Source organism: Geotrypetes seraphini, chromosome 5 (assembly GCF_902459505.1).
Source record: "Geotrypetes seraphini chromosome 5, aGeoSer1.1, whole genome shotgun sequence".
In the NCBI taxonomy this organism is placed as follows: domain Eukaryota; kingdom Metazoa; phylum Chordata; class Amphibia; order Gymnophiona; family Dermophiidae; genus Geotrypetes; species Geotrypetes seraphini.
The window spans coordinates 175,132,443-175,155,357 of NC_047088.1; the positions used below are offsets into that span (position 1 = coordinate 175,132,443).

General features: G+C 47.2%; 1 protein-coding gene across 2 annotated transcripts in view; it reads left to right on the forward strand.

Annotated features, from left to right (window-relative positions):
- Window positions 1–22,915, forward strand: part of PGAP1 (post-GPI attachment to proteins inositol deacylase 1) — a 215,526-nt gene that overhangs the window by 45,908 nt on the left and 146,703 nt on the right. For both annotated transcript variants that reach the window (XM_033946396.1, XM_033946397.1), the window contains exon 8: window positions 13,262–13,367. In XM_033946396.1, coding sequence (XP_033802287.1) covers window positions 13,262–13,367 — 106 coding nt within the window. The remainder of the gene's footprint in view (window positions 1–13,261; window positions 13,368–22,915) is intronic.

Consider the following 22,915-nt stretch of genomic DNA (forward strand, 5'->3'; position numbering starts at 1 on the left):
AGATACAATGAGGCCAGACCACTGGATGTCCCTCTGCCTGCCTAGATGCGCATTACAGCAGACCAGTGGGTCTTGGACATTATTCACTCAGGCTATAAGCTGGAATTTGCCCAGCCTCTGTCGGATTGGTTTATGGATTCTCCGTCTGGACACTCGGAAAAGGCGCGCAGAGTCCAAGCTACTGTTCAGCGCTTACTGGATATTCAAGTGATAGAGCCAGTATCGCACAAACTATCAGGCTCAGACAGATATTCTGTATACTTTATCGTGCCAAAGAAAGGCTCAGAAGATTGGAGGCCTATTCTGGATTTACAGCATATGAATGCTGCTCTCAAGATTCCCCGCTTTAAAATGGAGACCATGCAGTTGGTCATTGCAGTAGTGGCTCTGGGGGAATTCCTGGCCTCCCTGGATCTGATGGAGGTGTACTTACACATTCCCATATTTCTAGCCCACTGCAAGTTTCTGCGGTTTCATGTTGGGGCAGCATTACCAGTTCTGGGTTTTACTTTTTGGCTGGCAACAGCACCTCTGACCTTCACCAAGGTGATGGTGATAGTGGCAGCTTCTTTGAGGAAGCTGGGGTTGCAAGTTCACCCTTATCTAAATGAATGGTTGATCATAAGAACAGAAGAATTGCCGCTGCTGGGTCCCTTGTGCCCAGCAGTCCGCTCACGCAGCAGCCCTCTGGTCAAAGACCAGCACCCTAATTGAGACTAGCCCTACCTGCGTACGTTCTGGTTCAGCAAGAACTTGTCTAACTTTGTCTTGAATCCCTGGAGGGTGTTTTCCCCTTTGACAGACTCCAGAAGAGCGTTCCAGTTTTCTACCACTCTCTGGGTGAAGAAGAACTTCCTTACGTTTGTACAGAATCTATCTCCTATCCCTTTTCCCTCATTGGCCTAGGGACAAAGCACAGTGAAGCAGGTGCTGGAAGACCTAAGCTGGATTGTCAACTTCAGGAAGCGCAATCTGATGCCCACGCAGTCGCTGGAATACCTGGGAGTCCTGCCTGAGATTTGCAGACGGAAGCTGTGTGTCCAGATTTTTGCGCTTTTGGAGAAGTCAGCTCCTTTGGCATGGGATTACCTTCAAGTTCTGGGATCCATGATGTCCATGCTGGATGTAGTCCCTTGGACGAGAGCGCACATATGCCCTCTTCAACATGCGTTGCTCTCTTGCTGAGCACACCACAGAGATGCCTTGGAGATGTGCCTGCCATGGACTTTGGAGGCACAAGTGAGCATGGCTTGGTGGCTTCTTCTGCAGTCGCTCTGCAAGTGCATTTCGCTCCAAATTGCCTCCTGGATTGTGGTAATGACAGATGCCAGCCTTCGGGGTTGGGGAGCTCATTGCAATTGTTTTCATATACAAGTGTGTTGGACTCCAACACAAAGAAAGTGGTCAATCAACTGACTAGAGCTCCAGGTCATTCATCTAGCCTTGGTGAGATTGCAGAAGACCTGGAAGGCCAAGCGGTCAGGGTCTTCTCTGACAATGCAATGGCAGTAGCCTATGTGAATCGCTAGGGAGGAACCAAAAGCACTCCTTTGACTCAGGAAGCCCGCCTTCTTTTCCTTTGGGCGGAGCATCATTTTCAGGCCCGCATGGCAGTGCATGTGGCAGATGTGGATAAGCAAACTTCCTAAGCAGACAGACTCTGGATCCAGGCGAGTGGGTCCTGTCCCCAGAGGAGTTCTAAGCAATTGTGGGGTGCTGGGGGCAGCCCTGTTTTGACCTTGGCAGTAAACAAGAAAGCACAGCACTAATTCAGTCGAAGATCTGAGCCAGGAAGCAAGGGGCTCGATGCTCTAGTCTAACCACGGCCTCAGGGAGTTCTTCTGTAAGGTTTTCTTCCATGGCTCATGATTGGCCATGTCATTCTGGTGGCTTCAGATTGGCCTCGAAGACTGTGGAACGCAGATCTGTTGCTTCCGTGCCTTGGTCGCAGCCTGCACCTGAGTATCTATGGATCTTCTCTCTCAGGGTCTGGTGGCCATGGAAGATCCTGGTCGCTTTGCTCTTATGGCTTGGCTCTTGAGCACACAGCCTTAGAGCATAAATTGATATTCTGCTTTTGTGGTTGATATGCTTCTCAAGTCTAAGAAATAGTCCATAGTGTCTACCTACGCTAAGGCATAGAAGACCTTTCAACTCTGGTGTGCCTAAGACTGGGTGGACCATTATTTGGCTCCGGTCTCACGGATTCTCGCCTTTCTTTAGGCTGGTTTAGATAAAGGCCTTACTATAGCGTCTCTGCAGATAGAGGTGGCCTGCCTGTCCTGTTTTAGATCCCGGGACAGTTGGTCCTCTTTGGCGTCGCATCCTGATGTCACTCATTTTTGAAGGGGGCTCTTTGGGTCAGGCCACCGGTTAGGAAGCCTTTCCTGGCCTGGGACCTTAACTTGGTGCTGTCGAGCCTAACCAAAGCTCCCTTTGAGCCTGTTCAGAATGCTTCCCTCTTAGACATGATGCTCAAGACTGTTTTTCTTGTCACCATTAACAAATGCATGGTCCAAATCACGCATAATTCTTAACAGGATCTAATTGAACCTCCCCTCGACAAAAAATCTTAAGTACAAAAGAATCTTCCAGTCCATGTTCACCTTCTTAGGAATTAAAATCTGGAATGAACTCACAAAGACTATAAGAACGGAAACCAACTACACCCTATTTCGAAAGAAACTGAAAACCTCACTCTTCGACAACTAAACTTCTAAGATCATCATAAGCATCTGACCTTTACTTATTTGCCTAGTTTTAGGTTTCATGTCCCCTACCCATTCCCTTCCCTTTCCTCAAGTCACCTAGAGCCTAATTAGGTGTGTGCGACACACAAATATTAGATTAGATTAGACATTACCTCTGCCCATAGGGTTTCAGGCGTTGTGTTGTCGAGACCCTTTTCTCTGAATTTCAGAGGTGGGGGTTTCTCTTTGGATGGTTCCTTCCTTTTTGCCGAAGGTTGTTTCGTCTTTCCATGTCAATCAGGAAGTGTGTTTGCCTGCCTTTCGGCTGACAGGTTCCAAAGCACAGGATCACCTGTTTCAGAAACTGGACCTGATCAGGGTTCTCCTGTGTTATTTGGAAGTCACTAACGGACCATCTGTTTGTGCTGACTCATTCGATTAAGTGGGGTGCTCCTGCTTCTAAAGCCATGATCTCTAGAAGGATCCATAGAGCCATTTCATCAGCCTACATTCTTGCTGGGAAACAATCTCCTGTTTTTGTCAAGAAGCATTCTACCAGGAGGGTGGCTTCTTCATGGGCTGAAACTAGATCACCCACTGGGAATTTTGCTACTATATCGTCCACCAATCCCTTGGAATAAATCCTCCAAACTTGTTTTCGAGACCATAACAAGCGCTGTCCTAAAATTACAAAGATTACTGATTATTGGTGATATCAATCTCCACCTAGACAATAACACCAGCAAGGATGCGATGGAATTCAACAACTTTCTCACCTCTCTGGGCTTTCCCTCTCCTGAACCCTCTCCAACCCATGAAAAGGGCACACTCTAGACATCATTAGTTTCCTTGACCTTATGGACTACAAAACTCTAGCCAAAGGTGTTTGCTGGGAACATGTCCCTTGGTCCAACCATTTTCTAGTTACCTTCTGTCTCCCCATTTTCATGTCTCACCTTGGGGTTCAACCCCGCGCCACAAAATCTATTACCTTCCGTAAAAAAATTGCAAGTGAACAATTCTGGACCCAATTTCTCAACCAGTTTTCCTTTTGTCCCAAACCTGATACCCCAGAAACCAACTGACACAACTGGGTAAACCTCTCTGAGCCTACATACTGCTCTCTTGCCCCTCTACCTACTAAAACGGTCTCCTACTCCCGTAAGGCCCCCTGGTATCTTACGTACCACAGAGAACTGAAGCAGAAATGTCGAGTACTGGAATGTAAATGGAAAAAATCTAAATCCCCCACAGATAGATAGTCTTAGAGGGACAGTATTAAGTTCTATAATACAGTACTAAAAAAAAAGCAAGGAAGAATTTCTACGGTGATAAAATCACCAGATCCAATAACCAGAGCAGCACATTGTTTAACATCTGGTGCTTCTTAACCTCTAAAAATTACTTCTCTATTCTCCCCTCCTCTCCAGCAATGGATGACCTAGCAAAATTCTTCAACAAAAAGGTTGCTATTATAAGAAGCTCTTTTCCATCAGTAGTTACTTACAATTCTCTGGTGCCCAGCGACACTAACCCTATCCCAGTAGACAGATCCTGGACAGTCTTTGAACATGTATCCGAAGCCCAGATCTCCAAACTGTGCCACAAATTAAGATCCTGCAAATGTTCCCTGGACCCGTTCCCTTACCTATACAAGAAAATTCCCGTGCAGGCTATTTCATCTCTCACCAGACTTATCAACTCTGCCTTACTATCTGGCCTATTTTCCATACAAATGGGATACATTGCCCTGACCCCACTACTGAAAAAAGCTGATCTAGACCCATCCTCCCCTTCTAGCTATCGTCCTATAGCAAATATTCCTCTCCTGACCAAAATGCTTGAGGCTATTATATCCCCCTCAGCTCTCATCTTACTTAGAGAGATTCTCCATTTTATTACCTTGCCAATATGGCTTCAGACCCAATCCCTACTTGCCTCGTTAATCTCAAAGATTCAACAACTTCAATCTTGTAATAAGTTTGCTATCCTACTACAATTCGATCTATCTGCGGCTTTTTTATTGTTATATGCATTGAAAATATTTGATATTGTGTTTATATCAAAATTTTAATAAACTTGAAACTTGTCCACCACGATATCCTAATTTACCAACTTTCTGAGATAGGCATTGATTCCACAGTCTTATACTGGTTCTCGAAATTTTTACGATCCAGCTCTTACACTGTTAACATGAATGGAATCATGTCTTCTCCTTGGAGACTGCTATGTGGTGTTCCCCAGGGATCACCCCTGTCCCCTATTCTTTTCAACATTTATATGTCTTTGAAACTCTTCCATCTATCTCCCTTTGAAACTCTGTTTACATATGCAGATGACATCCTTGTCCTTCTCGAGATTGACTCGAACCTCACTAACCTCACCGAAAATATAACAGCTTGCATAACGAAACTCCAATCCTGGGCCCTCACTGTACAAATAAAGCTGAATGAGTCCAAAACAAAACTATTTTAGCTTGGCCCAAAATTAGATCAATTACCCACGCTCATTGCACTACCTTCTCGTCCCACACTGCAAATCGAATTCTCAAGCAAAGTTTTGGGCATCATTATTGACTCTACACTTTCCTTTAATGATCATCTCAACTCTCTGGTAAAAAAATGTTTTTTTTAGTCTTCACATGTTGAGGAAAGTGAGATCCTGCTTCCGCCAACAACATTTTGCTGTCCTTGTACAATCAATCATTCTTTCCAGACTGGACTATTGTAACTCCATCTATCTAAGTCTAACCAAGAAAAGTCTTCAAAGACTTCAGCGGATCCAGAACACTGTGGCCAGGTTGATCTTTGCAAAAAGCAAATTCGATCATGTTTTCCCACTTCTGTCAAAACTTCACTGGCTTCCAGTGATTTCAAGGATTCACTTTAAATGTACCTTGCCTAACTCTCAAGATCCTACATGGCATTCTTCCTCTCCTAATTCCACTATCCTGGAATTCTTAGAGACCTGACACTACTAGATCCGTCCACAAACTTAAACTATCTTTCCCCTTGTTAAAAGGAGTCATGTATGCAGATAAATTAGGGAAATCCCTTTTTTTCAAATTCACTGAGCTCTGGAATAACCTTCCTGTCCTGCTGCGGAATCTGGGCTCATTCCAATTATTCTGAAAGCATCTGAAAACCTGGCTTTTCTCCAAAATGTAAAGCTACCTATTTAAAATGTAAAGCTATCTATCCTCTTTAAAACTTCTAATTTCTTATTATGTCTTTCCCTCATTTATTGAATTACCTGTAAACCGTGCCGAGCTCTATCTTTTATGGAGAGGATGCGGTATACAAACTTAAGGTTTAGTTTAGTTTAGATCTGTTCCTCCTGAAGAGATTTGCAGGGTGGCAACGTGATCTTTGATTCACACATTTGCCAAGTTCTGCAGAGTGGATGTTGCTGCCAAGCAGGACTCGGCCTTCAGGTCCTCAGTCTTAAGGGCTGGTGCAGCAAGTCAACCCTAGCTGTTTTGGGAGACTGCTTTTGTATGTCCCTATTGTCTAAAATGCCTTGCCTATTGCACTGGTAAGCTCTTTTCCAGTAGATAGTGAGACAGTCTAGACTCCCCTCCATGTCCTTTCTGTGCCTGCTTTCAGTTTTCACTCTGTTTATGCTTCTCCAAGCTGATTCTTGGAAGCCTGTCAGCCCTTCAGGGCTGCAAAGAATTTGTATATATGTTCAATTTCTTGGGGAGTAGTTTCTGAGCTCCTTTGAAGCTTGTGTTGGCGGTTAAGAATACTTTTTAGTTCCTTAGAGCAGAACCATTTGTTTAGCCTGTTCTTACAGTTGCCTCTACATCACTTGTGTAGGTGCCTCTTGATGCTTGGGTACTGACTGTAGAGGGCGCTAAACTGAGATGTGAAGTACACTGGAGGCAGAGTGAAAAATCCAGAGTGGATTCCTTCTGCAGCATGTGAGTATGGGGAAATAACCCTATTGTTTAGAATGTTTCACCTATCAACTGGAAAAGAGCTTTCCAGGGTAAATACATAATCTCTTTTTACATTTCTCTCTTTCATCAATGACAATCTCCATATCATTAACTGATCTTAGTTTCCTTGGACAATACAACTCCAACAAATCTCGAAAACATCCAGGGGCTGTATAGCATAAAACATGATGTACTATCTGATAGCATTTTATATTGAAATCTTTGTTGTACAGTAGAGAATGACATGGTGGCGGTTTACCCGCGGCCACTGCGTTTAGCCGCGGGTAACCCGCTGAAACGGAGAACGAAAACTAGCAGTCGCTGCGGGGATGGGGACAAGGCCATTCACCGCCCCGTGGAGCGGTGAATGGTCTTGTCCCCGCAGTGAGGCATGAAGGATCGCGCGGTCCCCGCAGCCCACACCCGCCTGCCCAATCGATCCTAGTGTTTAGCCAGCTCTCTCCCTTCTCCTCACCTTAGTTTGTAGGTTTTCTTTTTTGACGACCCGCACGCTATCAAAGAGCCGCGCACCCGCTGCTGCTCAGTTTCGATCTTCTGCTCTGATGCAACCGGAAACAGGAAGTTGCAGCAGAGCAGAAGATTGAACACTGAGCAGCCGCGCGTGCAGGTCGCCGAAAAAGAAAGCCTGCAAACTAAGGTGAGGAGAAGGGAGAGAGCTGGCTAAACACTAGGATCGATTGGACAGGTGGGTGGGGGCTGCGGGGACCGTGTGATCGCGCGTGTTCCTGGCTCAAACTGGAAGGAGGGAGTGAAAGGGAAAAGGATTCTGGGCCAAGGGGATGAAGACGGAAATAAAAACCCACATCAGGAAAGAAAGGGAAGGACAGGCAGGTGAGCCAGATGCTAGAAGCAGGGGGGGGGGAAGAAAGAGGGAAAAAAGCTAGATGAGGTTGAAAAGAAGAGAGACACTGGTATGGAAGAGGAAGATAGGGGAAATCTGGACACAGGAAGGTAACAGAAAGAGGGGAAATTATGTGCATGGGGCATAGGGACAGAGACATAAAGGGGACATGCCATGGGGATGGTGTATGGACACAGGGGGGGGGGCAATGGCAGAAACATAGGGGAGATATTAGAAATGGGGAAAATAGGAGCACAGAAGTGAGATGGTTTGTGGGGATGGGACAGGGACCGAGCTCGCAGGCTCCAGTGGCTTGCACAAATTACATTGTAACGTGCCATGAAAATAAGAGGGAGTAAGGTAGATAGATAAGCCACGCGAGAGGAGCTGAAGGGTGGTAGAAAGGAACAGATGGTAAAGGAGGGAGGGAAGGGTGGTGGTGGAAAGGAATAGGATAGACATTGAAGGAGGGTGGAGAGGAACAGACCCTGAAGGGAAATGAAGAAGACAGATGCCAGACTATGGGGAAGCGGAGGGAAGAAGATGGGTGCTAGACCAATTGGGGGGGGGGTGAAGGGAGAGGCACAGTAACAGCAAATGGAAGACGCAGAGAGAAGACACACAGTGGATGGAAGGAATTGAATGAGAAGACGTGGAAAGCAGAAACCAGACAACAAAGGTAGAAAAAAAAATTCTATTTATTTTTTTGCTTTAGGATAAAGTAGTATATTAGTTGTGTTGATAAAAATTTATAAACAAAGCCCTGCCAGCTGAACATCTCTTTCTCTAGTTCAGCAGCAGGAACTTTGATTTATAAGAAAGGAATAAGCTAAATATTACAGTACTAAAGCTTATTTGGATGCAGCGGGGACGGTGACGGGGCGGTGAATGGGATGGCAGTGGCGGTGAAAGGGATGGCGGTGATGGTGACGGGGTGGTGAAGGGAACGGCGGTGACGGGGCGGTGCTGAGGATGGTGGGCCGGGGACGGGGCGGTGACGGGGACAGATTTTTTCTCCGTGTCATTATTGTACAGGAAGCCAATGTAACTGCTTCAGAATTGGTGTATTGGGGCCATCCGTGAAGCACCCACAATCAGTCTTGCAGCAGAGTTCATCAGAACCTGCAATGCTCTACTTTTCATTTTCACCACCTCCAAATAAAGCGCATTAACCTTCCTAATATAAATGCTTGCACCACTGTATGACAATTATAGGGCAATAACATATGCTTCAGCCTGTACAACATGTGCAACTGCACTTGTTCCATCTGTATAGTTTTCAATACTTGATTCATTGATAATGCTGAATCCAACCAGACCCCCAACTCCAATATCTCTTTTTTAAGGGGTAATGACACCTCCAACACATTTACACACTCCACATCTCTCTTCTTATTATTCTCCACAATCATCACCTCCGTTTTATTCACGTTCAGCTGCAAGCCAGGCAGAGTCATGTAGTTCACTATATTCTCCATATAAATATTCAAACATTTCTCTACTCCTTTATCATCTTTGCCCAAAGGGAAAAAAATAATATATCATCGGCATATAGTCTGTATTGTACCTTCAGTTTCTGGAAAGCCTCACCTATACCTACTGTGTAAATATTAATCAATAAGGCAGAGAGAGCAAATCCATGTGGCACTCCTTTTCTTGCTGCTACCGATTTGGATACTGTACCACCACTACTTACTTGAAAAGATCTTCCACATAAATAGGATGAAAACCTAAACAAATTCTTTGTAATGATGATGGTGAAGGAAGAACATGAATACAAACCTGTACGCTGCAAAGATAGCAAGTATCACATGTGTGGAGTATGTAATCCATAAACGTTAAAAATGGGGGGAAACAGCTTATAGTTAATGTCTTATTAAAGAAATGACAATTTTGCATGAAGTAAAACTCTTTATAGTTTATAAATCATTCCTTTTGGCTAAGCAGTGGCGTACCTAGGGGGGGCGGGGGGGGAGGTCTGCCCCAGGTGCAAGGCCCGAGGGGGTGTACAGCTGGGCACTTACTGGGGAATAGGCTGCCGCCGGGGAAAGGCTGCCATTGCCGTCATCAGCAAGAAGCCGGCGCCGAATTCTCCCTCCCTGCTTCTCTTCCTCGAGCCGAGCAACTCTAGCCATCCGACGTCAATTCTGACGTCGGAGAGGACGTTCTGGGCCAGCCAATCGCTGCCTGGCTGGCCCAGAACGTCCTCTCCGACGTTAGAATTGATGTCAGGAAACCAGAGTTGGTTGGCTGGCGGGAAAAGAAGGAGGGCGAATTCGGCGCTGGCCTGTTTCCGATGGCCAGTGGCAGCCTTTCCCCGGCGGTGGTGGCAGCATGGTGGTGGCAGCGGCGGTGGCATGGGGGAGGGAAGGGAGAAAGAAAGAAAGGGGGGGAGCCAGGGAGCCAGAAAGAAAGCAAGGGGGGGGACAGGGATCCAGAAAGAAAGAAAGGGGGCAGGGTGAAAGAAAAAAAATGGGGCATGGGGAAAGAGAGAGAAAGAAAGGGGGGCATGGAGAGAGAAAGAAAGAAGGGGACAGGATGAAACAAAGAAAAAGTTGGAGGAGGGAATGAGGTCTGGAGGAGAGGAAGCATACAGGAGGCTGAAAGAAGGGAAGAAATATTGGATGCACAGTCAGAAGAATAAAGTGCAACCAGAGACTGATGAAATTACCAAACAAAGGTAGGAAAAATGATTTTATTTTCAATTTAGTGATCAAAATGTGTCGTTTTGAGAATTTATATATGCTGTCTATATTTTGCACTATGGGCCCCTTTTACTAAACTGCAATAGCAGTTTTTAGCGCAGGGAGCGTCGAGAGCAGCGTGGGGCATTCAGCGAAGCTCCCTGCGCTAAAAAATGCTATCGCGATTTAATAAAAAGGGAGGGGGTATATTTGTCTATTTTTGTATAGTTGTTACTGAGGTGACATTGCATAAAGTCATCTGCCTTGACCTCTTTGAAAACCCGCGGAATATAAATGATAATTAACATTTTCTCTGCGTACAATGTGCTTTGTGTTTTTAAATTTTTATTGTTGGCATTTTGACTTGGCCACGAAGGTAACGGGGAGGGAGGGGAGCTGCTGAAAGACATCTAGTAATCCTTGGAGGCTTGACTGCAGGGAATTATTTTTGTAAAATCATGTTTTGTTATGTGACTGGCATTATTTAGACTTTAATTTCTATGAATGAATAGAATGAAAATGATATAAAATTACTTGCTTGTTTTTATGTACGTGCGCTGAAGGAAAGTGGAGAGAGAGTGGGCTGTGGACGCTGAAGGGAAATGGGGAAGAGAGAGTGGGGAGAAGACGCTGATTTATAAATTGACAATTGTACTGAATATTGTTTCTTTTTATACTTTAATATAATAAGTTCAATATAAAACAATTCAAGGCTTGTGTGGATGGAATCAGGTGGTTTGTGGGGATGAGGACTGAGCTTACGGGGATTAGTCCAATAAAATGGTATTTTCATATTTCTCATTATTTGTTTTATTTTTATTTGTCAATTTGTAAAGTGGTGATTGTTATGTATTAGTTTTTCAAATTTACATCTACTGTCTTTATATTTTGCACAGTATTAGAGGACATGCATTACTGTTTTTGTGGTGTTGCATTGTATGCAGAGTCTGGTTTCTTCAGAACAGTTTCAGAATTTACTATTCACTGGTCCTCAGTGGGCCACCACACACTCAAAAGCTTTCATTGTGTATGGCTTTACGCTCCCACTCGTCATAGGAGCCAGTTCGACTTTCAATTTATATTCAAATATCTTAATAATTAGAAAATTTAAAGTACTTAGCTTCTAATAAGATGCTATGCAGGGAGAATTTGTTCTTAACATCAACATGTTTCGCCCGTTTGAATCGATGGGCTTTATCAAGATTCCTGCTCCCTCCTAATAACTTTCAACCGCCATTGTATAAATGTAAAATCCGGTTGAAAGTTGGCGGTTGAAAGTTATTAGGCGGGAGCAGGAATCTTGATAAAGCCCATCGATTCAAACGGGCGAAACATGTTGATGTTAAGAACAAATTCTCCCTGCATAGCATCTTATTAGAAGCTAAGTATTTTAAATTTTCTAATTATTAAGATATTTGAATATAAATTGAAAGTCGAACTGGCTCCTATGACGAGTGGGAGCGTAAAGCCATACACAATGAAAGCTTTTGAGTGTGTGGTGGCCCGCTGAGGACCAGTGAATAGTAAATTCTGAAACTGTTCTGAGTGAAGGTTGGCAAAGCTGTAAGATAACTTCTTTCAGCCGTGTGGGCTATCTGATATAATCTTCATTCTTAGCTAAATTATACTTATATAGTGCTGGTGTTTACAGAGTCTGGTTTCTTGGCAGTTCAGTTTAACTTTTGTCTACATATTTTTATTTTTAGTTTGTGATTATTCCATATTGGGCAAGGGTGTATCTGTCTGTGTGTATGAAAGGGACATGGCATTCTGATAGCATCGACTGTACAGGATCAATTGACTGACTGTGCAGGATCTAGTTTTGTTTAGTTTTACAATGTATGTGTTGGTGTTCTAGTGCTCACTGCAGTGTTTAAGATGCTGCCTTTTCCTAGGTACACTCTTGTGCGATATGTAGATTGCTACTAAAAATCATATTTTTCATATAGATGGGGGGGGGGTGTGTTAAAAAATGATGGGCCCCGGGTGTCACATATGCTAGGTACGCCACTGTAGCTAGGTCTTAATAATAATTTTGTAATTCATAGCTAAAGAGACATATGATCAAGAAACTGTTTTATTTTACATTTGTGATTATGATAAACATACCGAGAGCCTCAAAATAGTACCCGGCGGACCGCGAATTTGAGACCACTGGCTTAGGATGCATAACTCTAAGGGCTCCTTTTACAAAGGTGCGCTAGTGTTTTTAGCGCACGCACCGGATTAGCACATGCTATAGCGTGCACTAGCTGAAAAACTACCACCTGTTCAAGAGGACGTGGTAGTGGCTAGTGTGTGCACTAAAACCGCTAGCACGCCTTTGTTAAAGAACATAAGAAGTTGCCACCACTGAGTCAGACCAGAGGTCCATCACGCCCAGCGGTCCGCTCCCGCGGCGGCCCATCAGGTCTGTGACCTGTGAAGTGGTTCCTGACCATTTCTGTAACCTACCTCTACATCTATCTGTAACCCTCAATCCCCTCATCCTTTAGGAACCTATCTAAACCTTCCTTGAAACCCTGTAGTGTGTTCTGGCCTATCACAACCTCCGGAAGCGCGTTCTTTTTTACCACCCTCTGGGTAAAAAAGAACTTCCTCGCATTTGTTCTAAACCTGTCCCCTCTCAATTTCTCGGAGTGACCCCTTGTACTTGTGGTTCCCCACAGACTGAAGAATCTGTCCCTGTCCACCTTCTCTATGCCCCTCAGGATTTTGAAGGTTTCTATCATGTCTCCTCTAAGTCTCCGCTTTTCCAGGGAGAACAGCCCCAGCATTTTCAACCTGTTAGCGTATGAAAAGTTTTCCATACCATTTACCAGTTTTCCATACCATTTACCAGTTTAGTTGCTCTCCTCTGGACCCCCATCAAGTACTGCCATGTCCTTCTTGAGGTACTGGGCACAGTACTCCAGATGTGAGCGCACCATTGCCCTAAATTATTTCTAAGTGTTAGTGTTGAAGAAAATGTTTATGAATGAAAATCACATAATGTATAGTATAATAATACAATCAAAGCTGACAGGTAGTTCTGTGAATTTATTTATTTATTTATTTTTTAACTTAGTCCTGTATTCTATTTTAGATACATAAAGATCCAGATATAAGAATGGCTGTACTGAACCATCACTTTGTGAGACACCCTGCGAAACTCTTTGAAGACAGAGATGATACTGTCATTACATTATCAGGTTTGCAGTTTTAGCATCTATAGTTGTTTACATTGTAGTTTTTAAAAAATCTCTTTCTTCATTTCATTCATTTCCCAGTAGATTTTGTCCTAGTCTTTTACATGGTTCTTTAAAACATGTTGTTTTTGTAATTCAGGTGACAGTTGTAGGAGACCAGTTCACATAAGACCCACATTACTCATAGTTTTCTCCCCTCCCTGTCAGAAATTGAAAGATTTCCATATGTTGAAAATTTCCACAGGTTCATAGGTATGAGCAACACACAAATAGAAGATAAGATTAGATTAGAATTGCATAGAAATAGTCAACAGCATTTTGAAGCATACCCATTAGCAATCAGGGCACAACATTTTCTTAGGCATTGTTAATGACTTTTCTATTTTAACCTTGCATCTACAGATGAAATAACATGCAAGTATTGTTTCGAGGCCTTCAAGGTCATGGATATAATATCCTTTGTATCTGAGGGCAATGTTCAAAGGGATTTATGTGCAGGGGCATTGGAGCACTAAGCAAATCTCTGGCCTTTTGACCCCCTCTCCCAGTCATTTAGCTTTCAGGCCCTTAATTTGCCCCATCCCCAATCCAGAAATCATGCTTTTAAACAAAACGCTTTTTCTTTTTGAATATTTTAGACACAAACATAACTTCTAGTGCTGTGTGTTTAGTGGTCCTGAACAGTAGCGCTTTGCATCTGAACTCACAAATTTCTTGCAGAAAACTGTCAATCGTCTTTTCAACTCCATCTTTATCCCAGGGAGCTTCAGCAGCCCCCCTCAGTTTTTTTTCTGCAAGTAGGTTGCTCAGAAGTGTTCCTGCTCTGCTGTTTTATTATTTTTGGGTATTTTTTTCTCAGTATTCATATGGAGTTCCAGTATCCAGAGGTTCCCACATGTTGGGACTTCTTCCTGGGAGAAGACGCAGACCCATGCAGTGGAGGTTTGCTGCTAGCAGAATCAGCCCTTTCAGCTTCCCCATACCCCTCCTTCTCATGTGTTTGTATATAAGTCTATCACCTGCTTTGGTACAAACTGAAGGGGGCAGCAGAGCCCTCTGGTGATGGAGGAGGGTTTGAAAAGCTGGAATGGATTCCTTCTGCACAGCTCATGGGCATGAGGAGAATACCATACAGTCCAGAATTACACATCTGTCTACTAGAAAAGATATAACAGTGCAATAGGATAGTATGCTGAACCAAGGGTCTTCCATCTGCTCCCTCGACTCCGTTGCAGGAGATACTGATCACAGTTTTCAGCACCTCCTAATTTTCCCTGCTTTCTTCTGTTCCCAGTCAAGTTATTTCTTCTGCAAGCAAACCTGCAGGAGCAACTTTGATCTGCTCAGTTTCTTTTTTGTTTTAGTATAAACTGTTTATTCACCAACATGAAAGATATACACAGAACAGAGAGAACACAATCATTTTCTCAGTACAATGCCATAATACAGATTAACATGGTAACACCCAACTAGAAATCCCAGATATCAGTGAGAGTCCAGGCCTGTACTCTGATAGCCTGGAGCCCTCCAAATCCATACTAGACACAACCCCCCAACCGCTCCCTCCCAACACCCCCCACCCCCAAAACCCCACCCTCAACCCACTGGCAAGACAGGGGCAACTGGCCTCCGCAAGCGATTGACCACCTGGCTCTTTATCACAGGGGGCAAAGTATCCAAATAAGAAGCCCAAACAGACAGAAAAAGCTTGCTCCGAGATCCAGAGAACCGAGCGGACATGGACTCCCAGTCCATTAAAAGATGCAATTTATTGCGCCAATACCAGATGGTGGGCGGGGAGTCCTGAAGCCAATGAGTAAGAATACATTTCATTCCCACAATATAGCCCTTACGAATGAGCTGGCTATCCCCTGCAGAAAGGCCGCCTAAATAGCCCTCCGCCAAAAAGATAGTCCCTTCCACCGATGAGGGGAGCCGATAACCTACCAAAGATTCCAAATAACAGCGGACCTCCATCCAAAAGGCAGAAATTGAAGTACACAGCCACACCCCATGTGCCAAAGAATTATCAACCCGGTGACATTTCAGACAAATAGCCGTAGGGGCACATCCGAAATAAAAGGCCCGCTGCTGCGAGACATATCCCCGATGTAAGACCCGAAAGTGACATTCCCGGAGCTCGGCGCTCTGCACCACCCGAGGTATCCGGCGCACCAGAGGAGCCAAGGACGCCACCCGCGGGCGACATCCCAGGTCCCGGGCCCAAGATGCCAAAAGCCGCTGATAATCCCTCCGAGGCTGCAGAGCCACCAATCTGCGATGATATTGAGAGATAGAAAGCCAATCCCACTGAGCATCAAAGAAAAAGTCGCGTACAGTGATAGCAAAAGACTGGGTCAATGAGTCCCTGGGCAAGGAGGCTACATAATGTGAGAGCTGCATATAAGCAAACCGATCCGTCGCACCCAAAGACCAGGACGCCTGGAGAGTCAAGAAAGGAACAGCGCTACCATCCATCTGGAGAAACTGCTCCAAAGTTCGGAGTCCCTTCCTCGCCCACCTTTTGAAAACAACATTGTCCTGTCCCGGACTGAAGGCCGCATTGCCCACTATGGGCAGCAGAACAGAACTAAAAGGCGAGTGACCCCACATCCGCGAAACACATCTCCAAGCCCGACGAAGCGGCTCCACCAAGCAGCTACGGGCCCCAGGCCCCAATCGCACCTTCCCGTCCCACTGTAAAAGATAAGGCAGAGCCTACGGAAAAAAATAATCAACCTCCAACTCCCGATCAGTATGCTGAGAGCCAAAAAAGAGCCAATCCCGGACATGCCGAAGCAAGCATGCCAGATTATACAAACGAATCGAGGGAAGACCCAAACCTCCCTGTGCCCAGGACCCCTGAAGGAAAGAACGATGCATTTTACCTTTCTTACCCCCCCAGCAAAATGAAATCACCAGTCTCTGAAGACCCAAAATATCTTTTTCCAAAAGAAAGAATGGAAGCGTTTGCAGGACAAATAACCATTTCGGGAAGATAATCATGCGAAAAAGATGAACACGGCCCATCAAGGAAAGCGGGAGATTCAACCAGCGCCGTAAAAGCCCCTTAGTTCCCTGCAACAAATGATCAACATTCAAACGGTAAAGCGCGGAGACATCCATAGACAACAAAATACCCAGGTAACGAAAAGAGGATCCCGCCCAGCGCAAAGGAAAATCCGGCCCCCATTCCACCCGCAAAGATTCCGGAGATGCCATAGCCTCCGACTTCTGCTTATTTAAACGGAAACCAGAAAAATCCCCATACTCACGAAAACACTCCAAAAGAGCAGGGAGGGAGGCCCGAGGATCCGTCAAATAAACCAAGATGTCATCGGCAAAAGCCGCCAGTTTAAAATGATGAGCCCCCACGACCATTCCCATAATGTCCGGATTATCCTGCACATCCCGAATGAGAGGATCCAGAGTCAGGACAAACAACAAAGGTGAAAGGGGGCATCCCTGGCGAGTACCCCTACAAATTGGAAAAGGATCAGAAAGGGTATCATTGGCCCACACACGGGCCACCGGGTTTTCATAAAGAGTCCGCACCGCCTGAATGAACCAGGGGCCGAGACCGTACACTCGCAGGACCTCGAACATAAAGCCCCAATCCACCTGGTCAAAGGCCTTCTCGGCGTCAAAGCTGATCATCAAAGAAGGCACCTGATCCTGTGCGGTCCGCTCCAAAGCCGCCAATATACGGCGGACATTCTTAGCAATCGCACGGCCCTTCACAAAACCCACTTGCTGATCAGAAATAAGACTCGGGAGTACCAAGGCAAGACGGGTGGCCAAAACTTTAGCAAAAAGCTTAGCCTCAAAATTCAATAAAGAGATCGGTCTGTACGACTCGGGTCTAGTCGAATCCTTCCCAGGTTTCAACAGAACAATAATCTGTGCTACATTCAAGTGGCGAGGGAGCTCCCCCAAACCGACCGCCTCGTTAAACACCGAAGCCAACAAAGGCGCCACCTCAGCTCGCAATATCTTATAAAACTCGCTACGTAGCCCATCCGGGCCAGGAGACTTACCCAAAGCGCTAGCCTGGATCTCCCGCTCAATCTCCCCTGCAGTAACCTCCGCCTCCAACTGCTCCCGAGAGGAAGCTGAAAGAGTCGGGAGATCCCGACCAGCCAAATATACCTCCCCATCTAACAGAGGGTCAGAGGGAGCAGAATACAAGTTCTCAAAGAAATCCCGCAACTCCCTGTTGATGTCTCCATCAGTATGCACTATCTCCGAGTTCCGCGTCTGAAGAGAAGCAATACGCGAACTACCCCGCTGCTGTCGAACTAGCTTTGCAAGAAACTTACTACTCTTATTCGCAAAACGATAAAGATGATACCTATAATGCTCCATAGACCGACGAGCATGTTGGTGTAACAGAGAGTTAAGCGCACACTGAGCCTCCAGCAATCTAGCCCTATCCGGGAGTGCCCGAGTGGTGCCGTAGCGTCGACGGAGAGAAGAAACCAGTCTCTCCAGCCGAAGCAGCTCTCGCGTGCGCGCTTTACGCTGAAAACTAGCATAGGAAATAATCTCACCCCGAAGGACCGCCTTTGCCGTCTCCCAAGCCAACGAAGGAGTACCAAAATGAGCTGCATTGGTATCCTGAAATGAGCGCCACCGGGCTACCAGATGTTCGTGAAATTTACTATCACGATATAGGTGGCAAGGAAAGCGCCAACCCCGAGGGGTCCCCGGCGTCCGAGATAACTGCCATACCAACGCCACCCAAGCATGGTCCGATACCTCAATAGGCCCCAGCGTAGACTCTACGACCTCAGCAAACACAGAGCGGGAACAGAGAATATAGTCTATACGAGATAAGGAAGCATGGGCCCGAGAAACGTGAGTGAAATCCTTCTCCAAGGGATGCAAGACCCTCCAGGCGTCCACCAAGTCAAGGGAGGCACAAAGAATCTCAATTCCAGTAGCAGATTTCCGAGATTCCCTCCCCACCCCCGACGATCTATCCCAAAGAGGATCCGCCACCTCATTGAAATCCCCCCCCACCAACAGAGGAACATCTCCATAGACCGACAAAAGGTCTGCTAAATGATGAAAAAAACCCACGCCCGGGCTATTGGGAGCATAAAGGTTGCAGAGAATGTAAGGTTTAGAGTTCAAACTAACCGAGGCAATCACATACCTACCCTCCGGGTCCCTAAGGACAGTCTGTACCTCCAAATGAAGATGTTTACCCACCAAAATAGCCACTCCAGCCCTCTTACCCAACGCCGGGGAATCCAGGACATCCCCCACCCACCAGGTGCGCAGTTTGGCATGCTCCGCAGCAGTCAAATGCGTCTCCTGCAAAAAGGCCACGTCCGCCCGGCTCCTCCGCAGCTGTCGAAGCACCTTCTGTCGCTTTATTGGGGAATGAATGCCCCCCACATTCCAAGATAATAACTTAAGGGACATAAAAATGAAACAAAAATACCCAACAAGGAATCAAAAAATTCAAAAGCCTAGGAAGAGGCGTCCCAGCAAGCCCCCCTCCTAAGGCCACAGTCCTGCGGAAGCCAGTGCCTGCGGTCACCATGGAACAAGAACAACAACCCTCCCCACCCCACCCTCCCCTCCCCCCAACACCAACCCACCCCCACCCACCACCCACCCCAACCCAACCCCCAAACCCAACCAGACCAATCCTACCCCACTAAACTCCTCCCATCCCATCCACCCCAACCCTTCTGGTCCCCACAGGAACCCAATCACTACAGACGCCCCCTCCACAGAATCCCCCCCAAAATAGCGAAGAGAACTGGACAAACCCCCAAGAGCAACCTAGCAGAATAGAACCCATCTCCCGATCTCAAGACAGCCTCATATAATGCCTCAGTGTCCCAGGAAGGGCCCCCCGACCCAAAGAAACCTAATCCCCGACCCTATCCACCCCCTAATATCCCTTGAGAATGAAAAACCAAGAACCCCAAACTCATACTCAACCGGAACCCCAAAACCCCCACTCTAACTCTCCTCCCCCCCTCGCATCAGACACTCCACCAACCACTCGTCCCCATGCACGCCCCTCACCCCAGTCAACAAGCTCAACAACACCCGCTCCAAAAGATGGATCCAGGCCACCGTCCACCCAACACAGCCTGGGCCGTTTAGGGGTAGAGAGAGGCCCCGTCCACCCGTAAGAAACAAGAAAGCCCCACACATCCAAGGGCCTGGAGACCACTGAAAGTCAAAAGCACAGAAGCTGAGCAGCGCCCCAGTCAAAGACCGAAGTCCAACCAAGGTCCCAGCCAAATCCAAGAAGGAGTCCCAAGTTGTGGTCGAGCCAGAAGAATGAGGAGCTCCGAAGAGAGAAATCCAGCAAAAGTCCAGGGACGCCGCGGCATCTGGAAGCACAGAATCCGAGCGGCGCCACCATCAAAGACAGAGCCGCACAGGGCCATCTAAGGACCTGACAAAGATCCAAGAAGGAGACCATAGTTGCACCAACTCCAGAAGAAAGAGTGTCTCTGAAGACCGGCAGCTATCAAGCCGGACCAGCAGTAGAGGAGATCACACCAGCGGCACTAGTAGAAGGCAGGTCCACATTCCACGCATCCAACATGCTCTGCGCCTCCGCTACGGTAGAACAAAACTGAGTAGTGCCATTGTGATGGACCCTCAATCTCGCCGGGTAGAGGAGGGCGAAGCGGACATGGCGAGCCGCCAGCGTAGAGCACACCGGAGCAAATGCCCGCCGTTGCTGAGCCACTTTTGTAGAATAGTCCTGAAAACAGAGCACCCTGCCGTTTTGATAGGTGAGAACGCGCTCGCCCCGAGCCGCCTGAAGAATAGACTGTTTGTGAGCATAGTTCAAGATCTTTGCTATTACCACCCGTGGCCGGGCCTGATGAGCTGAACTGAGACCCAGGCGATGCGCCCTCTCGATACGAAGCGGGCCGAGATCCGCAGGAAAGGTAACGGAGGCAGCTAACCAGGCTTCCAGCGTGCCTCTCAAGTCCCGCTCCGCCACAGCCTCTGGAAATCCGATAAAACGCAAATTGGACCGGCGTGATCTATTTTCCAGGTCCTCAATGCGATCCTCGAGAGCAGAAATAAGGCGCTGCTGTGTTGTCTGGACATCCTCCACGTGCTGCAGGCTATCCTCCACATCGCTCACCCGCTGCCGGAACGCCGCCGCCTCCTGGCCCATAGCATCCAGCGAAGCCTGGACCACCGCCAGCTTGTGATCCAACGGCAGGAGCTTTTGTTCCAACACGAGCTCCATCGCCGCCGTAACTCCGGCCGTGATTTCAGTTATCCAAGCCGGCCCCCCCGTAGCTGCTCCAGGACTCGGCGGCGCCGCCATCTTGAGTTCCCCTTGCTTGCCGCGGTCCTTTTCTCTGCGGGCCGGCTTCAGCGACATACCACCGCAAAAGCGGCCCGAGACTCACTCACAGAGTCCGGAGGGGGGGAGATATCGGAGGGTCCGGTCCAAAGGCTCAATAGCCCGAGAATGCCCAAAAAGGGGGAGGGGAAGCTGCGTAGGGCCGCGGGAGAGAGAGGCACAGACCAGCGTCCGTCTCGCTGCACAACTTCACAGATCCAAGACTGCTCACTGGAGAGGCGATTAAATTCTGTGATCCTAGCTCTCTGTGATCAAGCACGATCTCTCTCAGAAGTACACTGGGAAATCCTTACCAGCGAGTCCAACCCCCGTGCAGCACCCCTCTCCACGTGGCTCCTGTTATTTTTCGTTGTAGTAAAGCTGGATGCAGCTGCAAACCTCCCCTCTCCTAAGTTCCCCTCGGTTCAGGGACGGACATGCTTCCTTACAGCCAGCCGCAGACAGGATTCCGTAGCCGTTCCAGGGCACGGCAGCGCCGCCATCTTGACCTCCCCCTGCATGCCGCGGTCCGTTTCTTTGCGGGCCGATTCCTGCTCCACGCCCCGACGAAATCGGCCCGAAACTCGCCCACCGCGTCCGGAGGAGGGGAGGTATCGGGGGGTCCGGGCCGGCGCCTCAAAATCCGAAGAGTGCCCGAAGAGGGAGGGGAATCTGTGGAGGGCCGCGGGAGAGACACAGACTAGCGTCTGTCCCGCAGCATGGCGTCACGTGATCCCTTCTTTTTTGTTTTTTTTTGTGCGGGACTTCATATTCCAGTAAAGCTCCTGTGACTGCTTAGCCTGTGTGAGAGGAGAAGACTTCAGTCTGTAGCTGTCAGGTGGATCCTGTGGGAACCTGCTCATCCAGCCTGCTTGGAGTTTTGGGTTTTCCCCTACTGTTTTGCTCACTCTTGACTTGATAAGGAGTGCTAGCGCAGACTGTATGGATACCAATTGTGTTTCTTCGGAGCACATAGTTTCGGCTGCAATTTTTCTCCCCACTTCTTGTGGTGTTTGAATCTTGGTCCCGGGGGCTGAGGCTCAGTTCAGCAATGACAGCTGAAGATTCAGAAAAGGCAGCTTTCCTGGTGGCAGAGGTCCTCTCTAGTTTCCAGCTACCCTTAGAGATGCTGAGGCAGGCTGCAGCACTTCTTCCTAGCATCTGGTCTGTGAGTAGGGCTGTCAAAGCCCAAAGGACAGTTTGGGAAGGGGGTGTCTGAATTTGCTGTTTTTGTTGTTATATTTTGATGTAGCCTTGTTCCCCCACCCCAAAAATCCTAAAATTGCTGGTTTGGGCTGTCCGCTTGAGTTACAGACTAAACCAAGTTTTTCAGCAGGACATCCTGGTGGTGGTCATCTTGGATTTTTCTAGGTTCACAAACTTCCTTAAAAAGCCTCGTTTTTTATTCTAACCACCAGGAATGGAATCCTCAGGCTCCAATGTCATGAATTCATATGAAGTTTGCGCTGGTTGGGGACCAGAAGAGTTCCCTTGTGCTGTGTGTTCTGCCGTGCAAGATGGGGTGACGGGAACCTCAGGTTTAGCCTCTGACCATCTCATTAAGGCTGCCAAGAGTCTGTTAGGATGGTTGGGGGACAATTTTAGCCTCTCAGAGTCCTGGAGTGTGGCACCAGTGCTTGGTAAGGGGACTGATGGCCCCAAACCGAAAAGAAACACTCTAACCCTCCTCTTGAAGGGGGTTCTTGGTCCTCTTTGCTCTTTACGCTTGACTTTGTGAACTTGCTCTGGTAAGCCTGCTGCCCTGATGGACTTACTTATTGAGTCTCTTTGAAGGAGTTCAAAATTGATCCTCCTCGACCTACTACCCAATATTCTCTGCTTAGCGTGATCCGCTCTCAGCCTATCACCTTTTTGTTGCATTTGGATATGAACGTTCTAATTTCTGAGCACTGGGAGAACCCTGATGGCTCCCTTAAGGTGGCAAAAGCAATGGCCAAGTTATATCCTGTGGACCAGGAGTTCAGCAGATGTTTGCTATGCCTAAAGTGTACTCCTTGGTGGCTCAGGTAGCGAAGTGCATTTTCCTACCCAGCAAGGGAGGCATTTCTCAAGGGAGGCATTTCTCAACAGGATTGCAGGCTGGACATGTTGCTCAAAAGGCAGTTTGAAGCCTTGACTCTGGCAGTTAGGGCTGCTGCGGCAGCCTCCTGTGTTCCTCACGCATTTTATTCTGAGTTACGTGATGGAGAAG